Source organism: Ananas comosus, linkage group 14, assembly GCF_001540865.1.
Source record: "Ananas comosus cultivar F153 linkage group 14, ASM154086v1, whole genome shotgun sequence".
In the NCBI taxonomy this organism is placed as follows: Eukaryota; Viridiplantae; Streptophyta; class Magnoliopsida; order Poales; family Bromeliaceae; genus Ananas; species Ananas comosus.
Genome location: NC_033634.1, coordinates 41473 through 64720, shown reverse-complemented (window position 1 = coordinate 64720; position 23248 = coordinate 41473). Strand labels below are relative to the sequence as shown.

Here is a 23248-nt window from a genome sequence, read left to right as displayed (position 1 = left end):
GCACATGCCCACCCATGCCGACCCTTCCCTCCGCCCCTGATTGAGTATACCCATAATGCATTAATCCTAAGTTGCACCTGGACCAAAGTTGATCATCTTTATCTTGACTCATGGCTCAAGACACGTGACAGGTATTTCACGGGCTTGATAAAACTAAACAGAACAAGCACTTAACAAATTTCTTTCTCCTCAGCACTGATCACATTACATGCCTCTTTTCTATTACTAATTTACAAGTAACACCCCACCTTCCCTCTGCAGTAATCACCAGATTCCTACAATTTTAATCTGTGAACCAAGCTTGTAACCTGCATTCACAACATTTCTTTCTCATCTATCTAGTTAGTTCCTAATAAACACTACTATCTCCATCAATCTATGACCCTATCCTAAACCAACTCTTATGGGCTAACCTATCTGGCCAATATTTCATTAAGATGTGGAAATCCATGTCTCACCAAATACGAGTGCCAAAATGGTGCTACTCCTAGATTTCCGCGACAATCAGCATGTGCCCCAACTCAACGCAGTGTTTCTCATATATCATCCTTAACAGATGCAGTTGGATATTTCCCACAATCTTTGCATACCAAAAATCTGATCCAATAAATAAAAACTCAAATATGAGACAAAAGTATGAAATCACGTCACTCAAGAGTCGGCCTTCAAGATAAGCAGTCCTGGATGATCATATATCATAACATAAGAGAGCATATAAATACATGGTTTATCGACCATTATGTGATTAAGAAGCTAAATCAAGAAATGCAGACCTAGATTAGCAACTCGATACAGATTACTTTTACAGCAACAGATAGATTAAAATAAAATATACCAAAAACAAAAGAACAAGATACTTGCACATAAGGAAGAGTATCAACAGGAACATTCTAATGAGATTAACCAGTATTTGGTACAAGCAAAAGGGTAAAAAGAAAATGATATAGTTGCAGAGCATCAGCTAAAAACACAGAACTTTATCAAGGTTGAGAACAGAGAATAGTAAAAGAACTTGCTTATAGTTGAAGATGCACAGCAGGTGTCAACATGGAAGGCTTACACATTTTTGCCTATTTTTCAATTATATAGAGTTGGCCAAACTTAGGCATGCTCTATTCATCTTCATATATTACAGTGAAAGCCCACAAATGCCAATAGTAATGCCATTTTTGGTATAAACAAGATGATAGTATGGTACAGATGAATCTATCCTTTGTTCCATATATTAGCTAAAGAGACGATCAGTAGGAAGGAATGCATCTAGAGACAAAAACTGTTTTGTTCACTAGCTTCATTGGAGTAGCCTACCGTTATCTAGCTTATCTCAAGTTCAGACTTTTGCCATCCTATATAGCAGCATTTTAAGTTGGGATAAAAGTGATGTGTTGAGGGAACAAATAAAACAACAAAGCAACAAATGAGCAAGCACAAAAAATATAAGATTGACAGCAGATCACATAATAACACTAACAGGAAAGATGGAATATATCCTCCTACAAGGAACACCACCAATCAATTTACATACATACATACATACATACATACATATATATATATATATATATATATATATATATAGAGAGAGAGAGAGAGAGAGAGAGAGAGAGAGAGAGAGAGAGAGCTGAGAAGTAATAGAATAAAAATGTTAAAAGAAAGCCAGCATATTATTTCTGCGTGACAGCATAGGAAAGCCTATCGTGAATTTATCAATTCGTAAACAAATTTGAAAATACATAAGAGTTCAGAGTTCAAAACTGCTCATATAAATCACAAAAAAAGATCATGTTGTGAAGTCTGACTGCCCAAAACTCGATAAACCATAAAACAAGGTCACCTTTCAAGATGCCATCATGACCTTCTAAGTGCTTTATTTCTAAACAATCATTACGAAAGGAAGACAGTCAGGACAGTTGAACTGATCTAGTGGGGCAGTTCTGCTCCTCCCTGCAATAAAGAAAAAAAAAATGTATTAACATGTCATCCAGATTCAACACAGCAGCAACCCAAAAAACAAGAAGAAAAAAAAGCAGCACAGATAAGTACTTCTCAGATGTGCTCATTAATGCTTTTTTATACTTAAAATGGGGGTGTTTGTTTCACCGATTTGCAACATTCTAGAAATGCTCTACATTTGTATTTCTCATGTAAAAGATTGCCACCATACTACTCGGACGGGGAGGACATAAGGGTTTTATTTAGTGAGGAATGTTATGGTACTGTGGAGATCTTGCTCCCATTGAATTACCATGGGAGGCCCTAACAACCCTATCGCAATATTTTCAAACCCGATTCTGCCCTATAACTCTAAAGTAACATAGTAGATATAGAATAGATTCCTTAGCAGCCATAGAACTTCAGGAATATATTGTTTGAAAAGGTAGAACATTATTAGAAAAGTATTGTTTGCATGTATCACTATCTTTATAATCTCGCTAAGAGACTGAAACTCCTGTTCTGGAAGAGACCAATCAATCCGAACATTGGAAGGACAAAAGCACAATAAGTACCCCACATTAACTTTGAGACACAAAACTGTTGAATTACCTACACCCGGAGAATTCAATTCTATAGCTCGAGGAGAAACAAAGTTACCTCTTCCTTCTTTTCTTTCTTTTCCTTCTTTCCACCAAAAAGCTTGTATCCTCCGTAACCAAGCAAACCCCAACCAGCTAAACTGGCAAGAACAAACTGCAGGAAGTCCAAATGCCATGTGAGTTTCATCCACTACATCTCAACAGGGAGTTCCCCTGTTTGTGACCCCAACCCCACAGAAATTAAATAAAAGACGATATGCAAAAGCAAAAGATACAGGAGTACAGCCACCTCTATGAAAGGTCAAAATAATGCTTACAAGAAGACCAAACAAGTCATAGTAAACAATAGAGGTTATTGATCTCCACCAGCGGGCGTAAACTGATAATCATTTTTGACTGCTGCTAAGTTTTCTTTTTGTTGAACAAAGAATAACATAGCAATAATTTTCTTCTTTTACAGCCAATTTTTTTCAAAACATGGTCCAAAACTATTACCCCTCTGCAAAGGTAAGAAGTTACACGGCACTAAGTTATCATCAAATAGGCACTACTTCAAGCTTAGACGAAGCCTCAGAAAAACAAAAATTAGAAAAATAAAAAATAAAAATCCAACAGTTTCTGAAGGAGAGCAACATTTAATATGGCAAATAGAATAATTCTAAGATAGACGTGAGATGAAGATGTATGACAACAGTACTACTTCACTGCAATCATCCTACAATTGGCTTCACTGTGTCAGCAGAGAAGAGCCAAAAAAGCAGGAAAGTGATATAATTAGCTCCATAACACGAGTGATTCATTATTTCTTCTTTTCTTAATGAAAAAAGTAAAGATCATCTTAGCTTATATCTGTCATACTTTGCATACAATGTACATGTGACAGTAGACAAGAATGAGCATGCCATCTTTGTGAAAAATCAGCGGCATTTAAAGCTATGTGCAAGTCTGAAGCTCGTATAGAATTGTAAATGGAAAATTAATTTGCAGCTGAAGGGCATAGGCGCAGCAGATACATTGGGTACCAGAAAAAATAGCCACTAAGCTTCCGAGATCTCTCTATTTTGCACAACAACTCACAAAGCTGCTATCAAAAGACTTGCAGAAAGGAAAATATCTCACATGCTCTTCCTTCCATCTAGATGGACTGAGTGGGTCTTCCCAAATATTAACCCTTGGAGGTCCATGATGATCTGCAAAACAATAAGAACGCACAAATTATTATTCAAATGTAAAAGGGAGGTTGATATCGGCTATCTCTAAATTCGGAACCACATTAAAAATTAAAATGAATAGTACAAACTGTTGAGGGAAGAAATCCAAAGGATACGTAGCAAATGCTAATCCTTTGTTTTCTAAAATACTGCTAATCGAGATTTGAAGTGCAATTTAATGAAATCAAAGCTCTATAATTCCATTACTTCATAATCGTACAAATTGCTAAGTCAAGAAATGGGTTCATCGTGCAGGTATAGAATATAACAAAGAATCCAGTTGGACGTAGAAAACTAGGAATGAATAGCGAATAAGTTCTATCGTAGAAGTCATCTGCGGTCCTGAATTTTGTTTTTGCTAATTACTCGTAGAAAGAAACCGGATCCAAAGTACCCACTAATGATATTGTTTAAACAGTCTGCTACATCAGTAGATGGCAGGGAATAAACTAAAAAGAGAAAAACTTGAAGAGGAAAAAAAGAAGCTTGAGGATTATTAGTATGTTCTCAGTTCTTTAAAATTTATTTACACTGCACTCTGTATCCGCAATTGGGGAGGACCAAAAAAGATGATGGCCCTCGCGAGTTCAGTTTAAAGATCTCGTGAAGCTTTAACAAAAACAAAGAGAAAGAGGTCAAGAAAGGAAACTAAAATCTTCGACATCATTTAATCAAAGAATGTTTCGGTCCAACTTAGATACGGTTAATAATCTTTTAAATCTCCATTCTTTTGGTACATTTTCTAAAAAATGATGCCGCTTCGCACATCAGGGTCATCAAGTTCCTCGTCCTCCTGCTGCTACTTCTTCCCCGCAGGCATTCCACTATCTCGAGAGAGAATGATTGAAATCAGATAATGCCCAATGTGTATGTCACAGAGGAGACGACATCATAAAAAAGTTCCAAGTCGAGCCCCGTGAAATCTTAAAGCAAATTAAGCCTATAAGATCTTAGACGCTGCTGGTCCAATCGTACTCCTAACTAGTTTTCTAAGAGAAGAAACTCAAAAGAGTACACTGGAAATGCGGAAAATAATCTAAATCCCGGGAGCAGCACGACAGGCATAAGACCATAACGAACGCCTCCGCAGCAAAAAGAAACCTAACAAGTACCAAAGGGAGAGAAAAAGAGAGAGAGAGAGAGGTCGGATGATAGACCTCCGCCGCCGGCGAGTCCACGCCGGGGGACGAGATTTGGGGCCGGAGCGGCGCGGAAGGATCGGGAGATGGCGGAAGCCGAAGCGAGCGCCGTCCGAGCTGCCATCGCCATCCAACCACCACCAGAAGATACGAGAAGAACAAAGTCGAAGGGGCACACTCAGACTCAGACGGCAGCAGAAATGGTATTTACCCTAGATCGGTCGGCTCGGAGTCGGCGAGGCTTCGTTTCGTTTGCTACCAAATATGAAATTGAAACCAATTTGTTGATTGGTGGGTTAGGTCTCCTTCGGGCTCAACCTAACGTGCTCGGCACACAGCTAGCCAGCAATTTGATAACAAATTCAATAAATAAATTTAAATAAAACTCTCCTTTCTTTCGCTCTTCCGTTTGCAAATTAACATAAAAACTTTGAACTTTTTAAGAAATAATTCTAATTTAGTCTTTGTTTCTGAGAAATTCTACTCAAGCAGCATCTCTTTGTATTGTAACTCGTAAGCCACAAACAACCCATTTTCCCCTCTCGCACGAGCCAAACACATCCTACTCGAGCTTGATGGCCCGTACGGTCCAATCTGTCAACTTACGCTAGATGGAACACCAAAATATTCGGCTCTAATAGAGCAGCACCTGAATATTCATCTCTAATCCGTAAGATAGGAGGAATGCACCACACAAAAAGACAGCATTTTCACTTACACAAGCTGGCGTACTAAGAATCGAATAACTTCACATCCACATACACCCACCAACAAGACTAGAAACATGTAACCAAAATTTTTCTGCAGGAAATCAAACAAACTGCATAAAACCACCCACCAGTAGTAAGCCGCAGTCCACTTTATAAGGGCTTTTAGGCAGACCACAATCACGAAGGAAAAGCAACTCTGTTCTCAGTGAGCATGTTTAACAGACAACTCAATCGACAAAACACACAAAACCAATTAACAAGAGGATTTATTTTTTGAGTTACAGAACATCATTAGATAACTATTAGTCATATGGAATCTGAATGTACGCCGCATCACAGACAAAAGGGATATCAGCATACATGCCCCCAAGTGCACATCGCATGCACTCGAGCACCGTGAAGAGATAAGCAAACGCCACGGCAGTCCAAAAGTGCATCCCAATCTTCCCCCAGTACACGGCAAGCGGCATCCAGCGGCTCACAGTTCCTATAACTTGAAGGGCGATCTCAAGCAGCATCCCCATCACAACATGAAACCGAAAAAAATGGGGCCACTCTTTCTTCCTCACAACACCGAGGTAGGCGGCAAAGAAGTAGGCCATCAAGAACCAGCTTGGGAGCCGGCCTATGAAGCCGAGGAAGGGATAGGTAAGGAACTCAAAATCCTCCAAGAAAGGGTGAAGGTGGTATGCTGTCTCTGCATACATCCACGTTTCATGGAGGGGCATGAGGTAAGGGATGCAGGCTAAGGTCCTCCACCACCACCTTGGCTTCTTCGTCATTGGAGGGTACCGGAAGCTGTAAGGGACATCCTTCGATGCCCTAGGAACCATTCTACTTATAGGCGGTCGAGCACGGCTCTTGGGCAAAGTTGGTATCATTTGTCTAAGGCTGTGGTGATCCCCTCTCAGCAGAAAAGTAGACACGCTGGCTAGATGTTTGGTCCCCCATCCTGCACTTGAAATCAACAGTTAAATCATCTACAACTACTATCTTCTGCAATATAAAACAAATTAACGATTTGAGTTCGATTAAGGCGGAGACTTTCCCGCATCTTAGTAAATTTCTTTTTAACTTTCCCTAAAGAATCTAAACCTACTTGAAACAATGACTTTTTTGGTAGGTAGTTGGCATCTGAATCCTCGAATTGCCCAAGTTCACAAGGAAAAGTCTTGATGGAACAGGAGATGGGATAAATTTTAGGCTGCTTCCAATAAGCTCAAAATTCCTAACCCAATAGATAAAGAAATATTAAAAATCAACAGATACAGAGTTCTGGTACTTACAACAAACAGCACTGAATTATATTACAGTACAGTCCGACTGATTTAAGAAGCACATAATTCCACCATATAGACTCCATGTACACAGTAAGAAGCCACAGAAGATTATGACAAGAAAACAGCACTTAGGTCTTTCTGATTCCAGGATCAGAAAACTCTTGCTTTTCAGTGTTAGGAGTACTGCAACACTAAAACTGTTTTATCTTTCTAGCATTCTTCCATTAGTGATCAAGGCGATAAATTTGCTCAATTCCATATGCAAAGAATTTTACTTGCCCAGAGAACTCAGAAAGGAAGATCACTCAAGGCTAGTCATAAGCATACCTCGCGAAGGCAAGATGTCAGTTTCTTGAGACTGTCCTGCCGAGACATTTACGCGGGCCGGAACACCATATTGCAGCTGATAAGAAAAGAAATTCAGAGAACTGTGCACCTTTTTGGGAGTCCATGGTCTACTGATAATGCTCCCACTTGGTATCGAGCATCCATTGAGAATCATCGTGTCCACGGAACCTACAAGTAGAGTGTTATAGAATCATCAAAGTCGAGCCATTGTTTTCTCATAAAAAGGGGCGAAGCGGGGGCGAAGACGGCGAAGACCTGAAGAGGCGGCACGGGAGAGGGATGGAAGGGAAAGCGTGTAGGAGGTGCCGAGCCCTAGGGCGGCGCCATACTAGTTTGGCGAGCAGCCGACAGGAGAGAGGAACAGAGAGAGTCTGGAAGAGTGGGTTAATGTAGGGGATAGCCGGATAGGGTAACATACTAACATGGTTACATGGGTGGGTGGGGATGTTAACCCAGCTGGGCTGGGCCTTGGCACGGGCCAAGTACTGGCCGAAGGCATGGCCCTCTACAAACCTTGTAGATGTCCCCGTCACGACCCGGCCTATATCTTAAGGACCCGGGCCTCTTCTCTTTTGATGATACCTTTTGCAGAACCAAATCTTTTTTCTTTTCTTTTCTTTTTTTGCTTTTTTTCTTCTTTTTTTTTTTTTTTTGATGATATATGTTGGCTCTTAAATAAATTATTTATTATGTAAAAGTTGAGCGGTAGAATCCAAGGCACCCGTAAATTTCAATAATCTGCTAGAAGGAGGCTCTTCTCCATATCATTATTGCCCGAGAGAGGACCATCTGCAGGCGATTGAACAGGCTTGTTCTAAGCACTACTTCTGCACTACTATATCCTCGCATCGCATGACCCCGCCTCACCCATGTTGCAAAATCAGCATGTTCTACGCACCACATGACGGATGCTCCTTGCTATTCATAAATCACTAACAACGTGATGTGCAGTAGCATGCCGGAATAAAAGAAACTCTCTCTCAAGGAAATAATAACGTCCATGGAGAATGAAGAAATTCATCTCATTACAAAGACCAAAAAGAAGAAAGAAAAAAGAAAAAAGAGGAGGTTAAATCATCTCATAAACTGAAGAATGATGAAAATTCTTTAAATGGCAGAAGGTTCTACATCAACTTCTACAAAATTGTATAATTCGAATGTGAAATGGAGTACTGATACATGTGGTTCGAATGAAAAAAAAAAAAAGAAAAAAAAAAGAAGGTAGGAACTTGTTTCCTGAGGTCCACCTGGTTGACTAAGCAACTGAGCCTCTGGATCATTATCCGCAGCATTAGCCGGAGCTATCAAGTTTCACCTGACTGGAATTGACCCCCTTGACAAATTAATAGTTTTTTGCGCAGATGAAGAAAGAAAGAAGAGAGCCACAAGTAAGGAACTTAATAGGAAAAAAATAAGAAGAAGAATGTTGATCCGCCATCCCCCTCGACAAAGAATTCTACATGTCATCATAGCTTTAGCATATATAAGGATCCTAATGACTGGTATATAGGAGGAAATCACCAAGATCAGTTAGTGCAAGAGGCATCTCTGCAATAAAGGATGCGAGTAGTCCACATACTTGTCCCACAAACCTTTGTACTTTTCCATCCCAATCTTCAACCAAGGTTTCATATTTCCATTATAATGCAAAACCGCTCCCTCCTTAATCACAGATGGATCAACATTTGTGTACCCTAATCCCAGAACATGCCACTTAGGATCCAATGTTTCAACTAAACCATAGAATGCCAAAAGCCCGGGCGGTAGAGACCCAAGCTTCCAAAGTGTATGGTCCGTATTTTGCTCTTGCCAGTAGTGGTATATCCCGGTCACATTCTTTTTCTGCCATTCTTTGAGATCGATCACATTCATCCCAAAAGCCCAGCCACAAGCATCGGGATCGAAATGAACACGAATTAATGGATGTGAGTAATTCAGATATTTGTGAAACCTGTGGAATGTCTCCATGCAAGTTTCTACAGCACCCATCACATTCCCATTGAGATTGATTGTAAATAACTCGCTCAGATCCTTCTGAACGACAACGTCGTCGTCGAGAAACACCACTCTATTCAGTGCCGGGTACACTTCAGGTATGTAGAACCTTAGATGGTTCAACATAGACAAGTATTTCGGGTTCCTGAATTTGATCGGTATTTTGCCATTCCCGCTTGAAGAGAAATAGAAATTTTGGGTCTCAGTGTTCTGAAGCTGCTTTAAAACAGGGACATACGACGCATTAAGCCAGCTGAAGTCCTCTACCTTCAGAACCTCAACAGTTGCACCATGGAAACTGTTCATAGAAAACCAAGCCTTCATTGGTATGTAGTTAACCTCATCAGTGACTAGATGGAACACAATTAAATCAGGGCGTTTTGAATTCATTGTGGTCGAGTTCACCACAACCGACACGGCGACAATGTTATCTGAGAAAACACAGTAATGGTAGAGACTGTTGTCTCTTAGCCTTTCTGATGTCCTCTTTGCTTCTACCATTTTTCTGTGATGAGGCGGATTTCTAAACCATTCTACTGTTAACCTGATACCGAGACAGTAGAGGCCTTTTGGGAGTTCTTCAGCAGCAATTTGCCCGTATCTTGTACTTTTATCTGCCTCCAATTTTGCCTTCTCTTCCAGAGATTGAATTTGAACTTTCATCTTCACAATTGTGGTTGAACTGTCGTAGTGGAGCTGTTGGGCCTGGAACAGCAGAACAGCCATGTCGCGGATTGCTTTCTCAAATTCTTCTGATGCGACTGCCCTTCCACTGGCTGCGACACGGGATAGCAAAGCCTGTGAATAGCGGATCTGCGTGCTGAGTTCAGCCGCAAATTGGAGGTTGTTGCTTTCTTTAGAGATCACAAGAAAAGCTTTTGCTAGAGATATTTGGTCTACAAGCTGTCTTGCGAATGAGCGTGGGCTTAGCATTTCATCTGTGATGTTAAAACCTTCTGCAAGGCTTGCATGATAAGAATTCTGCACAAGATTTGAGAAATGAAATTGTCAGACTTGAGTGAGCAAAGATGCAATAAAATTTTGAGACTAAGGGCCTATTTTGTCCTGCTTGTGCTTATTCTTTCAACAGAGTATCCTCTAGTAGACCATTAGGCAAACAAAAGAATCAGAGGAGCTTCTACCACAGCTGGAAGAAGAAGTGAGGTACACTCTACAGCAGGGCCAAATAAACAGTAAGCTCTGCTGTTTTATCCACTCTCATTGAATGATTCTGCTAGTCTCAGTCTTGTTCGAAAACATACGAATACATAGGTTATAAATTGTTCTGGTTTATGAATGTGAATATTATAGGTCATGGTGACTATACAAACTATATTTCTGAGAAAACTTGTCAGAAGGCTAGGAATTACATAGCTTAAATATTGTACGTAGCAATATTTGATACCAAAGGCTAACTGGCTAATTACATACAAGATAGAACAAATAAGTAAATAATGTAGCAGGTAAAAAAGATGTGAATTTTACAAAGTTGTATATTTTTAAATGGCAACTTCGTGACATAAGAACTGATCATAAAACTCATGCTTTAGTGAAAGAAATTGTTGATCTTAGGACCACATCTAGCCTCTGTACCAAACAGCATAAATAATGGAAACTTAAACATTTTGCAAGAAAATACGAGCTATAAGGTATGACAATATCCTAAGTTAAAAGTATAAATATTAGGAGAATGAAGGTAGAAATTCAACCATGCCCAAATTTACTGGTGTAATAAGTATACTCTTGCAGCCTATGACATAACTGAACACATATTAAACCATAACAACAACTGAGCATAAAAAAATTCCTTCCCTTCGTCCCAGCAGCCTAAAGAATGTCCAAGAATCCTTCCGCATATTTAGCACGACTGCAAATGGAGGACCTAGCTTAATAACAGATCTGACAAAAGGCACAACATTGGACCGGCCTCCAACTAGAGAACACATCAGATGAGTAGGAAACCTCATCTAATCTAATATAACAAGCGGATTTCAACGTCTCAACATACAAAGAGGCCGAGGAGGTGGGGCCTGGATCTCCTGGGTTATTAGGTATTGCTCTAAATTGTCCTCACCCGCCGCAAAAAAGAAAAGCTCTATCTATCACGGCAGTAGCACACGAATGAAGGTCGGAAAGGGGTTAGTTTCCTCCTCCCAGTTTAGATGATTTTGATTATGCTCGGTTCGTTTCAAGACGACAACGAATTGAATTGAATTGAACTGCTCGCTGGTTTGATCTATTTGAGTCCTCAGCGCGATGGAAAAGAAAAGGAAAGAGAGAAAGAAAGATGGCGAACTTGAGCGCATGGATGGATCGAGAAGGTCAAACATCGAGCAGAAGAAGTCAAATCCTCCGCGAAACAGGGTTACTGCAGTAGAAGAAATGGAGAGGAGAGGGGATCGGAACCTGAACCTGATGGACGGGCGGCGCGGATCTCGGGTGGTTGTCGCGGCTGAGCAGCAGCAGGAGGACGGTTGAATAGCGCCGCATCCGCCCCTCAGAGCCCAGCATATATATATCTATATATATTTGTTTCTATATATATGTATGTATGTATGTATGTTATGTATAGCTGATGTGATCCCGATGCTACGCCCGCCCCATCCAAGCCGGCAACTCTAGCAGAAGAAAGAGACGCCCCAAATTAGAGTTAGGGTTTTGGGCCCAGGCCCCCTCTCTCTAAGCCACTATGGCCTATGCACTGTGGAATCGGAATTGGAATGGCAGTTCTCTTCTTTTTCTTCCCGTCAAATAGTCCGTCTGTGTGCGAGGGAGAGAGAGAGAGAGAGAGAGAGAGAGAGAGAGAGAGCGCCACCGACGTCCTCTCCTTTTGCCAACTATTTTATCCGGGTACAGTCCTCCCGGGAAGAAGTGCCACTGAATTTCCGGTTTTAAGTCCTAAAATGATAATAACAATATGTTATATATAGGGTTAATTTCATTTCAATTATCTGTTCTACCCCGGCGGTGGCCGGCTGTAGATCTCACGCAGACTTTCGTTTTTTTTTTTTTTTTTTTTTTTTTTTGGTATAAAGAAAAAAAAATTTGAAGTTCCGTGCTCAAATTCATTAAATCTTTTCTAAATTCATCATTTAATACGGTATTAAAATTTAGATCAATATTTTTTAAAAGTTCAAGTTCTTAAATGTCAAAATAAAAAATTCGACGGCACAAATAAAATTAGACTCATCCGTTCAAGGACCGGTAATACAATTTACTTGTATTTAATTCATAAATTTGAGAACTGGTAGTACAATTTACTTGTATTTAATTCAATTTTAAGAAAAAAATTAATAGGAAAGAAAATAGCCTTCTCTTATATTATTTTTTTACATTTTTTTTTAATGTTAATGAAAATAATTTTTGCATACAGTATAAAAGTTGGAGAAAAACTTATAGTTTAATTATATACATTGTCAAAAAAATATATATAATAAATATAAATAATTCTAAAAAATAATACAGAAAAATATACTTAAGTCTTTTAAAAAACTTACCTTTGTTGACAGCGATGAATATACAAAAAAATTTTAAAGTGAATATCTAAACCAATTAAAATTTTTTATTTTACATGTCTCAAAATATTAATAATACAATATCATTTAGGTAAGTAGCTGGGGCGATAAAATCATATACTACCTACTAAGAAGCTCGGATCTTGTCCAAACCAAGACAAATCTATAAATATATAACATATATTTATACTATTTATAAATTTTTTGACCATTTTCATCCATTAACAGTTCAAATCTATTAGGTCTAGACTCACTAATCCATGTTAATTCTTAATTATTTATTAATTATATGATGTGAAATTATTCATATATAAATTCTTAATAATTTTAATACCAAAAAAAGTCGAATGCAAAGGCTCTCAACTCACGAAATGAGCGAGCAGAAGATTTGAACCCCAACTTTAAGTCGGTGATTAAGAAAAAACAGGAGTTACTGCCCAGCTAGCCCAGTAATTACTGGGAAGAAGGAAATTTATGGAACGGCAAAGAGACTGGAGCGGTCCACGGATGGTGGTGGGCAACATCTACAGCAATTATTATTATTGTTAGCGAAAAACTTAAAATTTTAAAATTTATTCTTATCATAATTTTTATTTGTTAATTTTATTATTTTATTTATTATTTTATTCTTTTTTCTTTCTTAGTAAGTAAGAAATTAATGGATATTCTGCCGTTTTGTTTTTTGTGCAAAATGGAATTCCGTTTCGTTATGCTATGCGGGATACATCTTTTTCTCGAAAAAGAGTATGAAATCTTTTTTCTCTTTTCCTCCTCAGTTCAGAAAGAGTAGATAGAAAAGATATTAGATTATTGGCCATTTATTCTTTTATCTTTCATTTTTGAATATTTCTCTTATTCACGGTCGTGCTCGCAGGGGGAGAAATTCCAGTCGTACATTGGGATGTTATTTCCAGTTAATCCTGCACGTATATACGGAAATACGCCTGAGAGCAATGATCCGCATGTTTTCGGATAATATCAAATATTTATTAGGATTTTTGTATTTATCTGTAAGTTGATTTGATTTATTTATTTTTATCATAAAACTAGTTAGATTTTAATCACAATTGAATTGAATTTTTCATTGCGATTTTTTCCAACAATTATAATAATAAAATAATAATTATTAAAATTAGTTGGATTTTAATCACAATTGAATTTTTTATCGCAGTTTTTCCCAATAATTATAATAACAAAATAATAATAATTATTATTATTTTGATTGATCTGATCAGTGGTTGTGATTTTGCTGAACAGTTTTTCAGTGCCCAAGATTTGGTCCGATTCGCGGGGCCCTCCCGTCTTGACCCGTAAGCGGTTCGATTGAGCCAGATCTTCCGGAAGTTAGGGTTTATGGCAGCTGTTGGTGACTTCTCTAGTCCTATAAAAGCAAGTGTTGGGCCCTCCCAAGCCCCCACCATTCTTCAGTTAAGCGGCGGCGCCGGCTTCGAATCCAATCGAGCGATGTAGTAATTCTCTGTTCTTCCTGCGTCCCCTCCGATGCCCGGAATCTGCTTCCGCGTTGCTCTGATCACTGACGGGTTAATTCTTTGTTGTGTGTTGTTTTTGCTTTTCTCCTACTGCCTTATTTTATAGAGTTGTTTCCCATTTATTTTCACTCGATTTTTTTGCATCTGATTCTCTCTTGTTACTGGGGAAGATGTTTGATCCTTCATTTGGTTTTTTCACATCGGATTAATGTAGTATATATTCGTTTAAATTATTTGATAACGGAGAGGAGCGATGCACGGAGCCTACCCCGGGCACTTCGGAGGTATCCGCTGAGGAAGGAAGCCCCAATGCCCGTGCGACATTGATTCGCCGTTCTGTGTTGCAGGTCACGACTCTCTCTCGAGTGACTGATCTGTGTCAATGTTACGGCTATATTTTATGCCTCTTTTCATCGTTTTATTCTCTATTTTTGTTTTCTGTTCGTGAGCTTTTCGTGCCGCCTCTAAACTTTTCGCTAAAAGTATTGAGCTTTATTCGATGTAAGCTGATTTATCTGTTTTTTTTTTTTTCCTTTTTTTTGCGCCGCCTCACGAACTGATCTGTGAGCCTCTGATGCTATCCTTCAATCACTTCTTTTATATTTTTCGTGTTTTTATATTCTTATTTTGAATGGTTAATTCTGGGATGCTTTTTATGAGACTTCCAAAGGAGGGCTGTGAGGAAAATTAAACAGCTTCAAATGCCAGTTCTGCTTCTGATAATTCATGATTGATAAAGCTGATAATTACTGAGCCTCGATATGTTTTTTACTTCACTACTTAAATTACATCAACTTACTTAATTTAATGCAGAATTTTAATATCTAGAATTATGAAATGGGAGTAAAAACTGCTTTGTTCGTCGGTGATGACCAGTCCAACCAATTGAGGTGTAGGGAGCTCCAAGTCCCTGTGCTACAGGGAGAACCTGCTTGGAGTTTCTACATTCAAATGCTATTTTGGGACTTGTCTGAGGGCATCTGCACAATCTTTTTGCTTTCTATTATGAATAGAATTCTCTTAAGTTGCTGCTCACGGTTATTGGAGCAATTTCTGATTCATCGCTTTTGTTGTAACTGAACAGCTTTATATTTCTCAGTTCTGCTTTAGAAAATTCATGTCAAGGAATCATAAGATGGACTGAGAATTATTACTGTTATTATTATTATTATTATTATTATTATTATTATTATTATTTTGTTAATAGTTCACAATGGGGACGAAATATTTAACAAACGTGGAGCTGTTATGCCAGTGCCAATGATGATTTGTCTGCAAAATGGATGTGCTGTGGAAACAAGTCCCTGCTTGCAGGGAGAACCTACTTGGGGAAGCAACACTAAACATGACATCAACAGATACTTCTGAGGCATTCGAATTTGGTCGCCCATTTCATTAACCGTTTTAAACTTGATTGAATTGTATTGCTGGAAAGCAGTTTATAACATCATTAAACTTCGTAAATGTTTTGATACTTTTGCTTACTGATAATTCTTTAGTGGCGTCTAGCTGATACAGTTTCTACAATACCTTACGCTAATACTCCTCTTACCGACTACTCGGAATCTGAGCTTTGACTATCCTCCAGCCTAATATGGATGATGGGCTTGGAGGCTGAGAAGCTCAGAAATTGTGTGTTGTCTATCAGCTTGGTCTCTTATCAGGTGAGATTGGAGTTAAATAACAGCACTAAATTTTTTTAAATACTGAACTTCTGTTTTGCGCATTTATTTGGAGAGAAGGATTAATTCGACACAGAATTATATGTTTTTATAGTTCGATATTTATGCCCGTGTTTTTTTTCTTCAGGAACTTACATATTCATTTTGGTACAGTATTCTTGTGTGGTTTCGGTGCTTCAAAATTTTTCTAAATTCTTTTTTTAGAACATCTGAATACATGGACATTTACCATTTAGATAGTAAATCAAGGATCTTGTGTGTTGCCTTATCATGCTGCTCGAGCTAACGGTTATTTGCTGATAGTGGAACTCATACCTTGTTAGTGTACGGGATATGCTTTGAAGTGTAATATTCACTTAATCTTTTCTAGATATTGCCCTTTGGTGCAAATTACTTTTTTTATATCTTTATTTTTACATCATTGAAATGCAAATTGCGACCCGAGCGCAAGTTCACAAGCTGAAATATGTGTTGCCAGTAGAAGAATGGCTCATGTTTGAACACCTTTATTTTCTTCCATACTATGCAGCACTAATTTGCTCTTTTGATCTTTTCTCTTAGCCAGGACCCTTTTTTTTGTCCCCTTTTTTCTTTTCTTATTCATCTATGCTGTTATCATATGTGTAGCTGAATGTTTAGAAAATGGTGCACATCTAAAGAGAGACAACATTTGAGGGAACGGAAAGCTTGAATAATCCTTTTACCGTCTTCCATTGCATACAAACAAAACGACATATATGAACAGGATTCTCATTAGTTAAAAAAAAAGGAAATGTTCATGCCTACATGGAGATGAGGCACTCTATGTCCCCTTCAGGAGCTGCAGCACCCCGAAAGAGCAAGATGGCAAGGCTGCCTATGCTGAAGTATATGAAACAGCCGCAGCACTGTGTCACGAAGGAGCCAATGTTTGTTCCCTTTATGCATTACCATCCTGGCCCATGTATCCTGTCGAAGTCTTGCGTCATTTATGTTGAACATATTAGAAAATGATGAATGATGATATTCATGCATGAAGTCCAATTGATCTCATGCAATTTTCTTTTCTGTAAACAAATTGATCCGATGCAGTTATAATATTTTCTGTATATGATCAGATCTAATGTGTTTTTCCTTTGGTGAAAAGAATGGCGACCGTGTATATGAAGAATACCTTCTTGACGTAGCGAGTAATCTCCGTGGACTCGGTGACATCATAATGGATGAGAGCCTTGCCGGCAAGGCGTACTGCATCTTGCTGCATCATCTGCAGCATATCTGCCTCTCCTATCCACTGCCTTTCCCTCCATCATGGCTCACAGTTATCACAATGCCAGAGGCTATTTACCAAAAGAGCTCTGAGGTCTGTGTTTTTTGGGCTTGAGGAGAATCAGACTTTCCCTTAGGAGTATGAGATGGGATAAAGAAATCAAAGGAAAGAATAGGCAGGCTGTTTGAAAACGAAGGCATGTTGATAGGAAAGCAAGTAGGTGGCTACTGGTTGAGGTTTGTGGATACCGACAGGTAAAACTCGATATGCGTCAAGACTTCTGTGGTGCACTGATAGCCACATGTTGGTCAAGTGGCTCCTCATTTTGGGTTGGAAACTCCTTATCACGTTGTTTGTATCCTTACAAACCGTTCATTGTCTTAACTTTCTCTGTTTAGAGGTGTTGGGGTTGATCTTAATTTGTCAGAATCTTGACTCCATTTCCAGACAGTAGAAACTCTAGTAGATTGGTTGTTGGTTCTTCACATGACTTTTGGAAAGAAGAGCATAATTTTTCTTTTCTTTCTTATTGAGAAACCAATAGGAATATTGTTTATATACAGAAACAAACTTGTTGCAATCATGATATTGGATCAAGAATGTGATGAGCCGTGACTGGTGTTTTACATAAACTAGGTTTCCATTTGTTTGCGGTAAAAGGAAAGGTTGGTAAACAGCAGAGAGAGGCCTTACTTCTAGTATTGATATGATTGCTCTTTTATCACTAGTAGTATATACATGTAGTAATTCTTGTAGCTGGTTTAAAGTTAAAGTGACAATTAACAATTAAGAGAAAATACAATGCTTGGCTACAGTTTTTCTAGTGGAGAATAATGGTGTGTTTGTGGATGTTTTCCGTTGGGCCAAAGCGGATTTGTTTTAATCGTGATGGGACACGTCTGAGATGATAAGTGCCGTCCTAAGCGTTGTTGTGTTTTTGTTGATGCGATCGACCTGGATGAAACTTTTCTTTTTCATCGAGATTTTGAAGCAAGGTTGGTGTTCTAATTTTCGCTTTCTCATCCATCCCTCCCATCCATTTCTCGAGGATGGATAACTTCAAAGTAGAGAGCTGCGCCTGCCACATAGAAGTTGGAAATTAAAACATAACATTATAGCACTTTGAACGCACCAATTTTTTCTAGCAATTTCGATATTCTCTTATTAGAATCAAATTTTCCGCTCCCTAAATGCAGCTACCCTGGCTGAGACCATATTAACCAAGTTGCAATGCTAGAGATCCTAGCATGAAAAGATTTTTGAAATAATTATTATTAGTTGGTCCTTAAAAATAAAAGGAGCCCTAAATTTGAAAGGCAAAGCTGGTGCGAGTTCGGCCGCTCCCCAGGACCGGCGTTTGGGCAGCTGCAGAAGATGAGCTCCTTCCTATCTCACGCCATGCCACCACAGTAGAGCCGAAACTTTATTAGCTGTCTGTTTTGTGAGTTGCTTATTCCTCCTCTTCCTCCATCTGACGTTTTTGTTCATATCATATGTAAACTCTTGTGTGATGCATTAAACAAGTTGTTCCGTTGGTATGGTACACATACCAAATTACTGCTACTCTTTGTCCCCAACTGTTCTCGTTTATTCACTTCCGTCCTTTCTTCTCCCCGAAAATAAATTAAAAAAAAAAAAGGAAGCAGCGGTAGTCAATTTATGAGGAAACTGGCAGCCGGTGCCTCCATCTGTGAAGAAAATGATAGCTTTTGTGGCTACCATTTTCTATTGTAGTTCTTCGAAGATACTCTATCTATCGAATTTTGAGTCAGGGGGCCAATTTTCTCGTTTTCATTATTCCGTTAACGACAAGCAGGAGAAGCTAAGAGGAATTAGGGAATTTGTAATTGAAGAATATCTGCAAGCGGGAGGAATCACGAGTGTTATGGCACGTGATTTGAATGGCGATTAAATGTGAACTATGTATGACAAGTAAATATCGGCATATTGATTAGTAAGCTTTACAAATGGACAGGCTCGTTCTGTGTCTTACCCAACTCACGATGCGCAAATTGATATCTCATTATAAAGGGAAGCATCTAAACGGCACTGCTAAAATCTGTTACGTTCACGAAGGAGAGACTATATTCATTGCCATGCGGCCCATGCCTTCTCAAGTATTGAGGCATCCGCTGAAGATTGGAGTCTCATCTCCAAAGACGCAAGGCACTGTGCTACAGAAGAAAGCATTCGGCTTCTTTTGTAGAATTTTACTTGGGGATGTATTAACGGGACAAAAGTACAGGAATAGGAAATCAAGGTTTCTGGAACTTGTTCCCATTTCTTCCTGAAGCATCTGCTAGCATGCAGAGCTTATGGAAAGCATTCTGCACTTAAATTTGATTTAGATGTCTATCAAGAGTATCCAGTGGCCGCAGATTTCCTGGATACAAAAGGAAGGAGATAACAATGCTGCGTTGAATAACTTGAAAGGCATCAAATGTTATACTTTTTAGCTGTATAAGGAATTTTGATATCTTATAATGTGGTAGTCGCTAAATCGTGCTACAGCTGCTCTGATTACTAGAGCAAGGAAGGTACCCAGCAACCATAACAGGAATATAATGAGGATTTTACAAGAACCGAAAAATGAAAGGATTTCTATGTTCTGAACATGTGTAATTAGGGGGAAACTACATATATAAATAGGGAAGCATGTTCTGTCTACTACATCTATTATTAGAGGGAGTCTAACAAAGGTCCAAATTAGGAACCGTACCTAATAACTGTTTTGAGATATAAGGATGATCTTGGATAAAGAGGTTGTAGCGCCACAAGACAGGAGAAAAATGTTGCGCCAAAAATAACCAAATGCACCTGAGGTATCTTTCCAAATATGGCATTCAACTGTACTCCTCATTCCGCCGAGAACAAAATTAGATTATGGTAGCTTTTCCCTGGTCATCATATCCGTTGATGGATAATTTGGCCAGCTATCACAAATTCACCGCGTCTTCTTTATATATATGTACACCCACATATACATCCTGTTCCCCATAAGCATTGGACAGAAGAAAATCAAAATCCTCTCCTCTCCATTTCTGCTTCTTCCCTGCCCTCTTTGAATAGAAGAGGAATTTCGACATCTGATCCAATGGCGGGCGGAGGAGTCGTGAGCAGTGTTGGAGGGAAAGATTACCCTGGGAAAATGACCCTCTTTGTCTTCCTTGCATGCCTCGTGGCATCCTCCGGCGGTCTCATCTTCGGCTATGATATCGGTATTTCAGGTAAAGCTTTAAAATTTGACTAAATCTTTTCCATTTGCTTTGATTTCAGAATTTCATGTTGAATCTCTGATGGCAAATTCTGTATTAATTTTCAATGCAAAAGGCGGAGTGACGTCAATGGATTCCTTCTTGTTGAAGTTCTTTCCCTCCGTGTATCGTAAGGAGAAGCAGGATACGGGCATCAATCAGTACTGCAAATTTGACAGCCAGCTCCTGACTCTCTTCACATCTTCTCTCTACTTAGCTGCCCTGATTGCATCATTCTTTGCATCAATGGTGACCAGAGTGTTCGGAAGGAAGTGGTCCATGTTTAGCGGCGGCGTCACCTTTCTTATCGGTGCTGCCATTAATGGTGCAGCAGAGAATGTGTTCACGCTCATCCTCGGCCGCATCCTTCTCGGTGTCGGTGTGGGTTTTGCCAATCAGGTGAGCACAACAGTAGTTTCATAGTAACATCGCTAGTACACGAAGCTTTCGGACAGTTCATACGGAATCACCGCCATTTGCTACATGCATAATGGTGTTATTAATTTTGCTTTCTCTACGTACATTCAATGTTAGCAATAAAGTTTAACAACATGAAAGTGAAACGATACCGCCACTAATCATCATCATAATCAAAAGATGTGAATAAAGACGCAGAATCTACACTAGTACTTAATTTCACTCATAGTTTTACATAATTATATGAAGTACGTGTAGTCTGAGTATTGACCAAGTCGTCATTATATTCTTTGCTTCGGTATCAGTCTGTGCCCGTGTACCTCTCAGAGATGGCACCGCCCAAACTCCGTGGTATGCTTAACATTGGATTTCAACTCATGATCACAATTGGAATACTAGCTGCCAACCTCATCAACTACGGCACCGCGAAGATTGCTGGCAACTGGGGTTGGCGTGTTAGTTTGGGACTTGCTGCAGTCCCTGCTGCCATCATCACCCTCGGCTCCCTTCTCCTCCCCGACACCCCAAACTCCCTCATTGAGCGAGGGCACACAGAAAAAGCTAAAGAAATGCTTTTGAAGATCCGCGGCACTAAAGATGTTCAAGATGAGTATGATGATCTCGTGGCCGCCAGTGAGGAATCCAAAGGAATCAAGCATCCATGGAGGAATATACTAGAAAAGAAGTATAGGCCGCAACTTACCATGGCCATCCTCATTCCTTTCTTCCAGCAGCTCACAGGCATTAATGTTATCATGTTTTACGCACCGGTTCTCTTCAAGACCATCGGTTTCGGCGATGATGCGTCTCTAATGTCCGCTGTTATCACCGGCCTCGTCAACATGTTTGCCACATTTGTCTCTATTGCTACTGTTGATAAGGCAGGTCGCAGAGTGCTTTTCCTGCAAGGCGGCACGCAAATGCTGATTTGTCAGGTACGATCTTACCACCAAAAATTAATTAGCTAGTTAAATCGGTAATTATATTAGTTGTTGCACCCACTGTTGTTTAAATTGTGAGCAGCGTACACTGTTGTTTATATTGTGAGCATGCACTTTGGCATCCTAGTAGATGACTCTTTTAAAATATTTAGAGAGTTAATAATTCTTAAACTAAGTTAAATCATTTAATAATAGTTAAACTTAGGATTTTCAATAACAGCAACAATCAGCTCCCAATATCGCATAAAATTTGCACTAGTCCTGCTTGCTCGCAAGGTAAAAGAGCAGATAGCATATGAAATAACAGTTTATACTTATCGATAGAACCAAAAACTCTTGCCGTGCAGATCATTGTGGGCACTTTGATTGGCGTAAAATTTGGGACAAGTGGGGTGGCCACTCTATCCAAGGGATACGCGGGCTGCATAGTGCTCTTCATCTGCGCGTACGTGGCTGGCTTCGCGTGGTCGTGGGGACCGCTTGGCTGGTTAGTTCCCAGTGAGATCTTCCCTCTGGAAATCCGGTCTGCCGGACAGAGCATCAATGTGTCCGTGAACATGTTCTTCACCTTCATTATCGGCCAGGCCTTCCTCACCTTGCTGTGCCGCATGAAGTTCGGACTCTTCTATTTCTTCGGCGGGTGGATGCTGATCATGACCACTTTTGTAGCCTTATTCTTACCGGAGACAAAGAATGTGCCCATCGAAGAGATGATACTTGTGTGGAAGAAGCACTGGTTCTGGGGCAAATTCATCAGCATCGAAGATGTCCACGTTGGGAGTAATTCGAAGGCGGCTGGCGTGTGATTCAAATTCAAGATAAACAATCGAATGGTATCGACTTGTCAAACTGGTGGATGTTTGGTAGCTCTACGAGGGCCGACTCTTTTGTGCCTGATCTTCTGGTTTCATCGGCGTAGTGCGGTACACGGTAGATTTGCCATTTTATTGTCACAGCTTTTGAGACTTTGAGACATAAACGCATATTGAAAGATCCACCAATATCTGTTCTATACACGAGGAGGGAGGGGGGCACAAATTTTGTATTCTTCTGATCATTGGAAATAAAAATGAACTGATTGCTTCTGTTCCATCAATGGTTTTCTTTTTTATTGCCGAACCTCAGTTATTTGTTCTGTGATTATCCTCTCGTTTGCCCCATCTAATGTATCGGCCAACCTGCATCGTGTGGGTGCTCCGGGCATTCATCATGTACTGAGATTATACAATTGCAGCTGTCGACGGGCCTCCGATCGCCGTATCAACTACACGTACGTACACCTGGCCGGGTTGATCTGGAGGGTATAAAAGTAACGAAGAGGAAAAAAAAAACAGTTGGATGTCTGTCCAAATAGAATCTTGTTCGTATCAGTCTTATTGATCAAGTACCGTTCGCACCTCAAAAGATTATGAATGTTCTTTCGGCAAATGCCGCCTGGAGAGAACGAATCACAGAACAAAAAATTAACTAATCGGAACAATTA

General features: G+C 39.5%; 4 protein-coding genes and 1 long non-coding RNA gene across 5 annotated transcripts; 1 reads left to right on the top strand and 4 right to left on the bottom strand.

Moving 5' to 3' along the window:
* On the bottom strand, positions 1630 to 5150 carry LOC109720782. The gene is made up of 4 exons (XM_020248094.1): positions 4903 to 5150; positions 3654 to 3724; positions 2593 to 2688; positions 1630 to 1944 (listed from the first exon to the last, which is right to left on the bottom strand). The coding sequence occupies exons 1-4, from the start codon at positions 5012 to 5014 to the stop codon at positions 1921 to 1923; spliced, it is 303 nt and encodes a 100-aa protein (XP_020103683.1). The 5' UTR covers positions 5015 to 5150; the 3' UTR covers positions 1630 to 1920.
* Positions 5658 to 7639, bottom strand: LOC109720781 (protein TIC 20-I, chloroplastic). Its single transcript, XM_020248093.1, has 3 exons — positions 7478 to 7639; positions 7202 to 7390; positions 5658 to 6546 (listed from the first exon to the last, which is right to left on the bottom strand). Exons 2-3 carry the CDS (start codon positions 7374 to 7376, stop codon positions 5897 to 5899), a joined length of 825 nt encoding a protein of 274 aa, XP_020103682.1. The 5' UTR covers positions 7377 to 7390; positions 7478 to 7639; the 3' UTR covers positions 5658 to 5896.
* Positions 8300 to 11317, bottom strand: LOC109720780 (probable galacturonosyltransferase 10). Its single transcript, XM_020248092.1, has 2 exons — positions 11029 to 11317; positions 8300 to 10198 (listed from the first exon to the last, which is right to left on the bottom strand). Exons 1-2 carry the CDS (start codon positions 11182 to 11184, stop codon positions 8753 to 8755), a joined length of 1602 nt encoding a protein of 533 aa, XP_020103681.1. The 5' UTR covers positions 11185 to 11317; the 3' UTR covers positions 8300 to 8752.
* Positions 20215 to 22861, top strand: LOC109720297 (sugar carrier protein C-like). Its single transcript, XM_020247319.1, has 4 exons — positions 20215 to 20380; positions 20484 to 20806; positions 21130 to 21759; positions 22113 to 22861. Exons 1-4 carry the CDS (start codon positions 20248 to 20250, stop codon positions 22569 to 22571), a joined length of 1545 nt encoding a protein of 514 aa, XP_020102908.1. The 5' UTR covers positions 20215 to 20247; the 3' UTR covers positions 22572 to 22861.
* Positions 20883 to 22213, bottom strand: LOC109720298. The gene is made up of 2 exons (XR_002218892.1): positions 22080 to 22213; positions 20883 to 21726 (listed from the first exon to the last, which is right to left on the bottom strand). It is a non-coding gene; the product is annotated as an uncharacterized LOC109720298 (long non-coding RNA).

Coding starts and splice junctions, on each gene's coding strand:
- LOC109720782 (XM_020248094.1), bottom strand. CDS start 5,014: ATGGCGATGGCAGCTCGGACGGCGCTCGCTTCGGCTTCCGCCATCTCC. Junction 3,725..4,902: donor TGGACTCGCCGGCGGCGGAG/GTCTATCATCCG, acceptor ATTGTTTTGCAG/ATCATCATGGACCTCCAAGG. Junction 1,945..2,592: donor AGAAAGAAAAGAAGGAAGAG/GTAACTTTGTTT, acceptor TCTTTATTGCAG/GGAGGAGCAGAACTGCCCCA.
- LOC109720781 (XM_020248093.1), bottom strand. CDS start 7,376: ATGATTCTCAATGGATGCTCGATACCAAGTGGGAGCATTATCAGTAGA. Junction 6,547..7,201: donor TGACATCTTGCCTTCGCGAG/GTATGCTTATGA, acceptor TTTCAAGTGCAG/GATGGGGGACCAAACATCTA.
- LOC109720780 (XM_020248092.1), bottom strand. CDS start 11,184: ATGAGGTTTCCTACTCATCTGATGTGTTCTCTAGTTGGAGGCCGGTCC. Junction 10,199..11,028: donor TTAGGCTGCTGGGACGAAGG/GAAGGAATTTTT, acceptor AATCTTGTGCAG/AATTCTTATCATGCAAGCCT.
- LOC109720297 (XM_020247319.1), top strand. CDS start 20,248: ATGGCGGGCGGAGGAGTCGTGAGCAGTGTTGGAGGGAAAGATTACCCT. Junction 20,381..20,483: donor CTATGATATCGGTATTTCAG/GTAAAGCTTTAA, acceptor TCAATGCAAAAG/GCGGAGTGACGTCAATGGAT. Junction 21,760..22,112: donor CGCAAATGCTGATTTGTCAG/GTACGATCTTAC, acceptor CTTGCCGTGCAG/ATCATTGTGGGCACTTTGAT.